Raw genomic sequence first — 12533 nt, 5'->3', positions numbered from 1 at the left:
CCCATCTGGATTCATTTAAGCAACAGAACGTCAGTATGTTTCGTGACTGGCTTCAGCATAAATAAACCATCTAATGGACCACGGAACAAAGAACCTGGTATCTAGACCGAGTCCCGCACAGAATCGCATGGACCTCATGACCGCTTAACACATAAATTGATAATCCCGTCAACAAAAGAGACAATTTTATAGCTCCCTGTCCAGCAGGAGAAACTTGGCAGACTCTCAACTCTGACATGAGGATGACCTCAGGACACCTCCCCTTTTCCCCCTTTGCATTCCAAAGAAAAGGACGATTTTTACGACAACCGTTGAAAATCATTGAAAGTATCGAAGCATAGATTCACAAATAATATGTTGTATGTCTTTTATATATATATATATATATATATATATATATATATATATATATATATATATATATATATATATATATATATATATTTTTGATGTGTTCATTTAATCGGTGAAACTTTAATCAGTGTTTATTACCCCTTTTTAGGAAATGAGGTTATTAATATGTGTGTGAGAGGTGAAGTTTAGTATCGAACGGAAACTTGTGATGATTGCAGAATTTTGAAATAAGTGAAAAGCTGTTATTTCTGACAGTATGTGTTGTAGGACACTATATAGGAGTTATAAACAAAACCTGCAAATCTTAATTTCTCCACATAATAAATGGGGGGGCCTCTTGTTAATGTATGCATGCTCCGCCTGCGCAAGAAGGCGATTGGAAGGTCGCGTCGTGGGACGGACTTATGCAGCGGAACAAAACTCAATGCAGAACAGATTTGCTTGCTTGCTCTCGCCTGTCGCCGTGTTAAGAGCACTCCAACGTGTGCTCACGCGTTTACCATCGAAGCGACCAGTCATCTAAAACTCAACACTTCAGTGAAACACCGTTGAAATCTTCAAAGAACTTAAAGTCTTGCAAACTAAGACTTTTCAGCAGAACTGCTCAAGCCTCTGCTTCATCAAGAGACCAACCAATCCAACAAGGGGTTTCCCAAAGAAAAGACGTCATTTCGACGTCACCTCAGCGACCAATCAGCAACGAGGTTCCCTCAACAGACATCCAGGAAGCCCGCGTCAGCGACGGAATCACCTCAGCTTTTCAGCTGTCAACCAAAAAGAACGCAAGTAATGAACAAACTCTTATCTCTGCTGAACTGGTTTCGCACTAATTTAAGCAGTAAATTTAAGACAAATTCTCTGCTTTGTAAATCCTCTCAGGTGAATTTAGATCACTCGTGAAAACGAGTTTAGAACTTGGAAACTTCATGCAACTCCGTCAACTCTCATAAAATAGAAACTGTATGTTTGTGTGTATGTGTGTTTTAGCATAGTTCTGATGTATTCTAGAGTAGCCAATAAAATTCATGTTTCATTTATAAAGAATCAATTGTCTGGTGTTATATAATTTCAAGGTTAAAACTTTTGCCAAAAAGATCCTTTTGCTACCTAGCTCATAGCTTACTTATAATACCTCTCTAAGAGCTTACAAATGATTATAATCGTGTTAACCCGTGGCCAGGGAGAATACAGATATTCAAATTGTAAAAATATACTAAGAATCACCGGCTCGCTGGACGACCCTTGATTTAAAGTGTAAACTATCAGATTTGAATTCAGCTTTAATCAGGTTGACTCAGAAAGTTCAGATTCGAGTCCTTTTAAAACCTGAATTAATAATAAGTAATTCCCTTACAAATTAAATTGAAGTAATCAAGTCATTACACCCATGTTACAAAAACAGCATTCTACAATCTTAGAAACATTGCCAAGTTACGAAACATGTTACCTGTTTCTGATGCAGAAAAGCTAGTTCATGCATTCATGACCTCTAGACTGGACTATTGTAATGCAGTGCTAGGTGGTTGTCCTGCATCTTCAATAAACAAGCTACAGGTAGTCCAAAATGCAGCGGCTAGAGTCCTTACCAGGTCAAGAAAATATGATCATATTACCCCAATTTTACAGTCTCTGCACTGGCTACCTGTTAAGTTCCGTATCAGTTACAAAATATTATTACTTGCCCATAAGGCCCTTAATGGGTTAGCTCCTGCGTACCTAACTAGTCTTCTACCACGCTACAATCCATCACGCTCCCTAAGGTCGCAAAACTCTGGACTTTTGGTAGTACCTAGGATAGCAAAGTCCACTAAAGGAGGTAGAGCTTGTTCGCATTTGGCTCCCAAACTCTGGAATAGCCTTCCTGATAACGTTCGGGGTTCAGACACACTCTCTCCGTTTAAATCTAGATTAAAGACACATCTCTTTGGCCAAGCATTCAAATAATGCATCTCATAATCTTTTACTGCAGTCATAATCTTTTACTGCAGTTATATCTAATCAAATGCACATTATTATTCGTTAGTTTGGGTTAAACAAATCATTTTTGCTTGGTTGGAACAGCAGCTACGCTAATTATGTTTGTATTTGTTTCTCTGTCTTTTGCCACGGGATTAACATCCCGTGGTAACTAGGATTCACACAAGCTTCAGTCTGGATCCAGAACACCTGAGAAGAGATGATGCAACCCCTCAGAGGACCTCAGATGATGCCAACCCTGAAACAACATACAGAACTACCACATTTTGCTATAAGTTTGATTGCATCATATAATAATTGCTGTTAATATTATTCATCGTCTGTTTTATTACGTCTTAAATTGATTTTCCGTTCTGCTGGTTCGTCTGGTCAGAGGAGAACTGGCCCCCCGACTGAGCCTGGTTTCTCCCAAGGTTTTTTCTCCATTCTGTCACCGATGGAGTTTTGGTTCCTTGCCGCTGTCGCCTCTGGCTTGCTTAGTTGGGGACACTTCATTTCCAGCGATATCGTTGACATGATTGCAAAGATATTATTTAAACTGAGCTGGATGTTGACATCACTGAATTCAATGATGAACTGTCTTTAACTGAAAAATGAGTGTTTACTATTGTCACTTTGCATTATTGACACTATTTTCCTAATTAATGCTGTTCAGTTGCTTTGTCACAATCTGTATTGTTAAAAGCGCTATATAAATAAAGGTGACTTGACCACCAGGGTGGAGCAGATGACCACCACAGCAGAGCAGATGGGACCGAAGACCACCAGGGCAGATCTGGTGGAACTGCAGTAGAGCACAGAGAGGTCCACAGTGGCCTCTATGGCCATAACAGACAGGCAGACAATTCAGAGACAGCATCTTTGGCCATGACAGGCAAGCAAAGAGCTCAGAGATGGCCTCCTTGGCCATGACAGAGCAGACAAGAGATTCAAGGACGACCTCTTTGGCTGGGACCGGACAGGTGAAGAGCTCAGAGACGGCCTCCTTGGCCGTTAAAGACACATCTCTTTGGTCAAGCATTCAAATAATGCATCTCATAATCGTGTACTGCAGTTATATCTGATCAAATGCACATTATTATTCTTTAGCTTGGGTTAAACAAATAAGTTTTGCTTGGTTGGAACAGCAGCTACGCTAATTATGTCTCTATTTGTTTCTGCTGGGATTGACATCCCGTGGTAACTAGGATTTACACAAGCTTCAGTCTGGATCCAGAACACCTGAGAAGAGATGATGCCAACCCCTCAGAGGACCTCAGATGATGCCAACCACGAAACAACATACAGAACTACCAAATTTTGCTATAAGTTTGATTGCATCATATAATAATTGCTGTTAATGGTGTTCATCATCTGTTCGATTAAGTCTTTAATTGATTTTTCCATACATTTCTGCCATATGTAACTGACAATCACCACTGATAAGCTACCACTAAATATTGTAGAAACTTAATTTGCTGTGAAGTTGCTTTGCAACGATTTGTATCGTGAAAAGCGCTATACAAATAAACTTGAATTGAATAATGGAATTCTTAGAATTAAGAGGAAAATGTATCCGTTGACATTCTCAACCAATAAGCATTAATCTGTGTCGTCAGTCAGTCGTTTCCCATCATGCTTTTGGTCAGCGCAGTCGGTGGAGAGCAACTGCGCTCGACTGCACAATCCGACACAGCCGCCTCGCCATCGCGAGAATTTTTTGGCACACGTCAGCATGACATCAGAGCAAGTCGGACGTAACTCGGACACTTTTCTAACCGGCATGCATCTCGCGGTGATCACCGGTGATCGGTTCTGCGCAGATTTTGCTAATCTCAAACCAGCCTCCTGTTTTCTCTTGTTTGGTGGGTGTGCCAAAAATGTCAGCCCAATCAGCAGCAACATGTGTATAAACCATGCGGTATGAAAGAGACAGCTCGCACAATGTAATTAACTCCAAAATAAATTCACAAGCGCAAGTATATTGTTTGCACGTTTATTTACATTAAAGGCAAAATAACTGAAATAAGCGCAGAACAAACTTGACCAAAATCACCTGTGTTCAGACAAAAAACACCGGGATTGAACAGCGTGGAGGCGAGTAAATAATGACTGATTTTAAAGGGATAGTTCACCCAAAAATTATAATTGGCCCATAAATTACTCACCCTCAAGTCATCCTAGGTGTATATGACTTTCTTCTTTCAGATGAATCCAGTCAGACTTGTATTAAAAATTGTCTTTGATCTTTCAAGCTGTTTAATGCCACTCAGCGGGTGTTGCATGAATCAGACCAAAAGCAGTTAAATAAAATGCGCCCATCCATAAAAAAAAGTGTCTCACATGGCGCAGTGAAGAAAAGTCCTTCTGTAGTGAATCGATGCGTTTTTGTAAGAAAAATATCCATATTCAAAGCGTAATAATCACTTTAATGTAGCTTGCGCTCACTGTTGTACACGGAAGCAGCTCTGGGCGGATGATGCATGGATGATGCCGCTCAGAAGTGAGGAATGCGGAAGCGCAGGGGAGAGATCAAAACAAAACAATGGTCACTAATTAGAAGTACAAAATGAGGATTTGTAAAGAAGAATGTAAGAGAATTTCGATATAAGCCAAGAGGAGACTGGTTTTCCTTTGCTAAAGTAAGGAAATTTTGCTTCCTTTGCTCCTGATAACAAACGTTGGTTTTCACGAGACTCACCGGCGCAACGCCAACCTTATACATCATCCGCCTGGAACTGCTTCCGTGTACAACTGTTGGCGCAAGCTACATTTAAAGTGATTATGTTTTGAATATGGATATTTTTCTTACAAAAATGCATCGATTTGCTACAGAAGCCTTCTTCGCCTTTGTTCACCCCCGGAGCCGTGTGAGACACTTTTTTTTTTATGGATGAGCACTTTTTTATTTAACTTCTTTTGGACTGATGCATGCAACACCTGCTGAGTGGCATTAAACGGCTTGAAAGATCAAAGACAATTTTGAATATAACTCAGACTGGATTCGTATGAAAGAAGAAAGTCATATACACCTAGGATGACTTGAGGGTGAGTAATTTATGGGCTAATTTTCATTTTTGAGTGAACTAACCCTTTAAAACCCCCAAACAGAAATTGTATGAAATATATGTATGCATTTATATTATAGTAGTACCTTGAAGAAATAAACTTTAAGAAATAAGCAACTCTATTGAGTGTTTGTGCTTGAGACATTAACATTTCTGCCTTTGGCAGACACTTTTATCCAAATCAACTCACAGTGCATTTATTACTGGGACCCCCAATCCCACTGGAGCAACCTGGAGAAAAGAGCCTTGCTGATTTGGAACAGCTGTGTTGAGATGGCAGTAGGATATGGGTTCACCTCCTGTAAATATGTGATTATTAGAACAATACGTTTGAATAAAGCTTTGTTTCATGTGTTGTTGACTTGCATTTATTTTTTTGTTTTGGTTACTTTTATTCATTCTTTTACACATTTATTCATGTTTCCTGTTGATGCTAGTAAATAAACTATAATTATTTCATTAATTTATGCGTTAATTCAATACTTGACTGAATATTGAGATGTATTCACCTTGGCAGCATTTGTCTTGTGTATATTCATGCATAGCTATGGCATATGACAAAACAAATGACGTTTTGCTTGTTTTACTAAAACATTTTCAGAAAAAAAAAGTAATATAATTCATTATTGGTCAGCATTTATCATTATTATTGTTCACAAATGTTGGGGTGGGCTAGCAATGCATTCTGGGGTAATCTTAATTTTTTAGTAATACCTACATTTTTGAGTATAAAATCAACAGCCTTCTCCAAAGGCGAGATCTTCAAGCAGCTGCCTGACGTCTCCTTTGTGCAAACATTGCAAACACTGAGGAAAACTGTATAAGGTAGGGTTGTCGAGTTAGTGATGCTATGAGGTGATAATAGTGCACCTCTTGCTCATATCTTTTTATTATTATTTATTGCAGAACTTATAATTACATACAAGATGATGAAAGATGGTTGTATTTCTAACAATGAACAATCATAATGACAAAAAACAGAAAACATATCATGGAGTTGCGTACATCATAGTATGAGATTATTTACACAGGAAAAAAACGCAATGACAAGGTTAAATATCTTTGAATAATTTTTCATAATGTATATATTAAAAAAATCATGAGGGATGGAGCAAGAGTTAAATTCATCAAGAAAAATAAGAAAATATAAAGGAGTTTTAAGCCACTTTTGCTTGTGGATGAAAAATTAGCACATAAAGAAATTAGCAGCATATTCAAGAGAGACCAATTTTTCATCATAAAAATAATACCTAAAACTGTGGGTCACATTAGTAGGGTTAAAAATATAAGAACTTCAATCAACCCAAAATGTATTGGATATACTACAATCACAAAATTAATGGGCAGCTGTTTCTTCAACAAGACTACAAAATGAGCAAATTTCATCAATATGGTGATATAAGTATATAAGTGAGATTATAATGTCAACATGGCAGATAATGTCTGGATCGCATTCATACTTCACACATTCAGGCTATAGAGTACGTACTCGGTGTGAGACCAACGTTTAAGTAGAGATGTTTAGATAAAGGGCTTTGTGTAACTAATACAGTTTTTCTCGATTGCTAACACACAATTCATGAAACAATTCACCATTCATCTCACAACAATAAACACAATTTCAAAACTACACACCAACTTGTACAAATCTCAATCTTCCAGGGCAAAATCAAATATTTCAGTCAAAAACACATTATCATTGGTCAGAATCAAACTTTGACTTTAGATGATACACAAACCTGACAAATACACAAACTACTTCACTGCCTAGAGAACACTAGTGAGATCCATTCAAAACACTTACAAAAACCTCCTTTTGGAAATCTGGAATAATTTTGCAGGTCACCGTCTATTACATAAATAGAAGGGTGCAGATACAGTGAAATTCAGCAATGAGCTTTAAGAAAAGTTCATTTTCATTACAATACTGTAAAGAGATCTTGCAGTAGATGAAAAGCACTGGACTGGAAAAGTTCAAATACCAAATAATTGAATATGAATGCACAATACAATACTGTCACTTACTGTACAGTAAAAAATACAAATAATTAAACTGTGCCAAATTGCATTATAGTATTAAACTAATATTGCCATATTAGTGTTCTAACAAAAGACTTTCTCTACCTCCCATGGGCAGTCATCTCTCAGTTCTGCAAAAATGCAGTGCGTGTAAGAAGTACTTGACTACAAATCTATATCTATGTGCTATAGTATTTACAATATATATATATCATATTTCACCTGCAACAACAATGTGAATTTCCGAGTTCTCCTCATGAAAGAGCCACGGCTGGCAGATCAACATGCTAATTACTATCATCTTTAACAGTTGAATCACTTGAGTTTTGTCTTGTTTTTCTCTGTTATTGAAAACCAGGTATCTGTCTCCACAATCTCTGATCAGTTTCTTCAGTTCTGCAGACTTACTTTTCTTCACATAATCCTCTATAGATTCATCCTCAAGATCGTCTCCTCTAGTGAACAGAACGATGCTGAACTGAGCAGCTTTATGACCAAAGATATTTATCAGATCTACAGTGTCTGTTTCTTCCTTGGTTAATCTTAACAAACTCAACACAATGACAAACACATGAGGTCCAGGTGACGACATTGAAACACATTTCATTATTTCATCCACCGCTAGTTCATTTGAGATTGTCGTGTCAAAGAGTCCTGGAGTATCAACAACAGCTACTGATCGACCATCAACTTCACCAACTCCCTTCATGCAAACAGTCGTCACTGAATCTGTGCTCAATCGGCTCTGAAACTCCTTTCTACCCAGAATAGTGTTTCCTGTGGCGCTCTTTCCACTTCCAGTTCTCCCAATCAACACAATCCTCAGTTGCTCCAGATCATCTGCTTCACCTTCAGCACCTGAAAATCATGATGGTACAAAATAAATAAATAAAACACAAAAAGACTGAAAAGAAGTGTAGATGTTTACAAATGATTATACTGGACTGCAGAAGTTGCAATTGGTTAATTTATCAAATAACACCAGCATTTCAATTACTTGTTCCTCTACTTTGCACAATGACATTCATACTCTGCAAGCCTAGTGTAGAATTTTAAGGCATCATACATGCTTCTGATGCAAAGGCGATACTAAAAAGTAGGAATCTTAGTTACAGTTCCTTATTACACAACTCATTCTTGGCCAGATTCTAAGGCATTCACATATAGACTTAAAATGTCTAAAAGGTACAGCAAATTAAGCGATGAAGGTAAATGGTCATGAAGAACTGGGCCCGTATTTATCAAGCCTCTGAAAATTACTCTCAAGAACGCTGCTAAGAATTGACTTAAGTATAAAAAAATTCTTGGCTCAAAGCTGTGCTTAAAAGTTAGCTATCATGCATCTCAGTCGTAATTTAAGCGAAGTGTAGGACTTAATCTTAAGTGTCAGTCTTAGAGTTGATTCACGACACTTTGCTGTGCCACAAATGGGGATTTTGGATGACGAAATACGCATGGACCAATCACTGAATAGATTTCCTTATTTAAGAATATTCTCAGATAAATTCACATTGAATGGTTAAATTCCTAATAGGAGTTTATATTCAACACACATTTGACAATAAAGCGTTTTCTAGAGAATACATTATGGTAAGGAAACGAATCGTCATCACAACCTTAATTTAGGGTTGTGCCGGTAGACGATAGTATGGTGTATCGACGATAGTCAGAGATATCGCCTGTTGCTGATTTCTTTGATGACAGCAAGACGATTATTATTATTATTATTATCCGTCAAAAATATAGGCACCTATCTTTAGTGATGCAGCGCGGAGAGCCGCTTCAGAATTTGGTGAGTAGCCGTGATCAGCTCCGGTGGCCGTGTCAGAGCCGTAACATACCCCAGACGTGTGCAGTGTAAATAAGGGGTAAGAGATTTATTCATGTTACAGTGTAGGTAGCTTCACTGATTATAACGGGAGTGTTTTTAAAGAGCATAATACTCGCGCTCGACTAAAGTGAGTTATGATGTTCTTTGGTAATGTAAATATTCTTTGCTCGTTTCTGTTTGAATAACTGAGGAAATACAAATGTTTTCAAGACCGTTCTTCCTCTCCTGAAAGATTCGCGCACATCTCTGTCTCCTCAGCACCATCACAAACCCCTACTGCCAACTCCTAACCACTTGAGAGACCTCTCGAGCTGTCTTAAATAACTGGGAGAGTAAGAAGTAAATTTAATGAATTCTCAGCACTTAAGACTAAAATGGCACTTTGAGAAGCTTGATAAATACGGGCCCTGAATTTAAACATGCCACTTAAAGGGCACTTATTATTTTCCCCCTTTTTACAAGATGTAATGTTAATCTTATGGCTCTCCTGAATGTGCCTGTGAATTTTCAGCTCAAAATACCATACAGATTGTTTATTATAACGTGTTGAAAAGTGACATTTTTGGGGCGGGTCTAAAAAGTGCTGTTTCAGGGGTGTTCCTTTACATGAAAATGCTGCAGCTGCAACTTCCCGCCCAACTGCAGAAGGGGGCAGAGCCTAGACCTCTCTGCTTTGCGTATGGCAATAAACAGAGAGGAGAAGCAACATGTGCGAGAGTGAGAGGACCGGTATTCAGCCGTACATGTACAAACCGGACTCAGATTCAGAACATGGACATTGAGTGTGCATTAAGGGCACTGCGCTTCGGCTATTTTAAGACTTGGGACAGTCTTGCACACTTACTTGCTGTCGGGCACACATGCTCTCAATTGGCCAAGACTGCAAGTGCGGGTATTTGGACAAGGCACTGGTCTTGGGAGTCTCTACTAATTGGCTAATGAGTTTATTCAGGTGCATTTGATTAGGAAGAGTTTTAAAAAAATTTAGTGTTGGTGTGCCTCAAGGAACAGGGCTGGACAACACTGATTCAGATTTGCAAGACTGAACTTCATGATGGAAATCGTATAAAAAACATTTTATTTTAAAAGAATATTATCCACTCACCTTCTGATTGAATCTTCTGCTTTAACTCTTCATTTTCATTCTCCATTCTCTTCAGTTCTTCTTTATATTTCTCCTCTGCTTCACCTCTGACTCTGTTCTCCTGAGCTTTCATATACATCTGTAGTGAATACGGTTCAGTCTTCATGTTCTCTATATATTCCAGTAGTTCTGGAATCTGTCTGGAGTTTTCAGGTTCATTTAACCCCATCACTCTGTACTGACCTCCACAGAGACTGATTAACCTCTGAGATTCTGGTCTGGATTTGACTAAATCTGTCACTAGAGTTCCAACAGTGAGATCTGTGGTGAAAAGCAGCATGAAGTGCTCTCTGGAGTTGAATATCTTCTGGATCTCCTCCATTTCTGCTTTGTCTTCATCAGTCAGTGGAGCATCAGGAACAATGAGGAGGAAGACATGAACTCCAGGATGACAGAGAGACACACAGTTGAGAGTCTGATGCATCACGTCCTCCTCTGAGAGATGGATCAGAGCTGGAAGCTTCACCAGACTCATCTGATGACCATGAATCTTCTCCTCCTCCATCACACACTCTGAGCTGAACGTCTGATGTGACATGGAAAGTGTTTTTTCCCCCATGAAACATTCCAATACAGAGGCTTTCAGAGCAGCATCACTTCCACACAACACCAGGTTCAGGTCTGGTTTTGTAGATGCCTGTATTGTCACTGAAAAACATGAGGAAGAGAAAGAGGGATAAGCAAACTGCCTTTTAATAGAAACCACAGAACATTTGACTTCCTAAAGGTTTTTAGGCCTAATGTCAGAATAAAACAGTAATAATGTTCAAAAATATTTTTTTACTATATCAGTCCTAATTACTATTAGGTTATTAGAAAAATAGGGTGACCAAATAGCCTCATTTTCTGGGGCCAGTCCTGTTTTTTGGTGTCCTGTCCCTGACTGGAGCTGTCTGCTGAAATGTTCCCAGGGGAATTTCAAAACAGCCGGCAAATATGTTGCAATGGAGCAATATGTCAGAGCAAGCATGTAGTGATTATTTCTACCAGCAGATGGGCTGCATTGATTACTTGGTCACATGCCGCACATGAGCTATTATTATCAATAATCCAATTCTAATTATTAATTATTTCATGCTACTGAAATAACCACTGTGAATTCTTGATTTTGTCATCTGTAATGTGCAATAAACAAATTCATAAATGTTTTTCATCTTAACTTTTCATCTGTAGCCAGAATATGATGTGCTCTTTACCCACAAAAATCTTTCTATTAATCTTATTTAATAATCATGATTACAATATCAAGATAATAATCAACAATATTTTATGATATTGCCCTATTCTGTAATTAGTTTATTATTATTATTATTATTATTATTTATAGGCTGTTTACATAATGCAATTGTTGTGTAAATCATATACAGTATGCCAGCCTTGAGCAGCATTAAACTAACATAAATGTCATGTCAGATGCAGCTTCTGTTTCACTTTTGCAGTGTAAAGATCGCTTGTTTTGATGTTGAAAAAAAATGGATTTGTAGCAGTCTATAGTATTCTGATTGATTTAGGTAACTTGTTCAATTTAAGTACTTGGCATAAAAACCCACAAGATACATTTAACAAGGTAATTATAATTGATCATACTCTTTGAAGTATGCTATAAATTAGATTGTTTTGGACAAGGCACAAAGGCTAGAGCTGGCGATCATGAATTGATGGATCAGCAGCTGGGGTGCCCATGAGCTCCACCAGAGCGCACTCCTCACTACTCCTCTGCAATTCCATCAGGAACCACATTTCCCAAAAATCTTTGCCTGGACTCATTGTTGTGTGATCACTTCCACCTGTGTGCCATTAGCTTATTAGCTTGTTAAGGTCTGTGTATATAAGTGCTGCGTTCCACTCCATGTTTAGACACACACTAGCAAACTTCTCTAATCACTTCCCCTTGAGGAAGTCCCCGCTGCCATTTTGAAGTGTGTTCCACTTTGTAAAGTGGATGAGTGAAGTTTATATGGAAAAACACTCGACCCCTCGATATTGACCGAGGGAGTGAGTCTGCTTCATATGCACACTTCAGGCCGCTCTATAGACCACAATGCAACACGACTATGACGTCATCGCAGATCACGTTTAATTTATTCCCACCCCAAACAACTCTATAATATATATATATATATATATATATATGATTATTTTGTTATTTTTTTATTTTTTA

General features: G+C 38.2%; 1 protein-coding gene across 1 annotated transcript in view; it reads right to left on the bottom strand.

Moving 5' to 3' along the window:
* Window positions 1-7608: 7608 nt before the first annotated feature.
* LOC107574821 (GTPase IMAP family member 8-like) overlaps window positions 7609-12533 on the bottom strand; it is a 10241-nt gene continuing 5316 nt past the window's right edge. The window contains exons 4-5 of the mRNA XM_016261257.1: window positions 10334-11020; window positions 7609-8255 (exon numbers count right to left, since the gene is read on the bottom strand). Of these exons, the coding sequence (XP_016116743.1) occupies window positions 7609-8255; window positions 10334-11020 (1334 nt within the window). The remainder of the gene's footprint in view (window positions 8256-10333; window positions 11021-12533) is intronic.

Source organism: Sinocyclocheilus grahami, unplaced genomic scaffold (assembly GCF_001515645.1).
Source record: "Sinocyclocheilus grahami isolate Dianchi unplaced genomic scaffold, SAMN03320097.WGS_v1.1 scaffold2354.1, whole genome shotgun sequence".
Classification (NCBI taxonomy): Eukaryota; Metazoa; Chordata; class Actinopteri; order Cypriniformes; family Cyprinidae; genus Sinocyclocheilus; species Sinocyclocheilus grahami.
The sequence above is the reverse complement of the archived record's forward strand: the minus strand, read 5'-3'. Positions and strand labels throughout refer to the sequence as shown.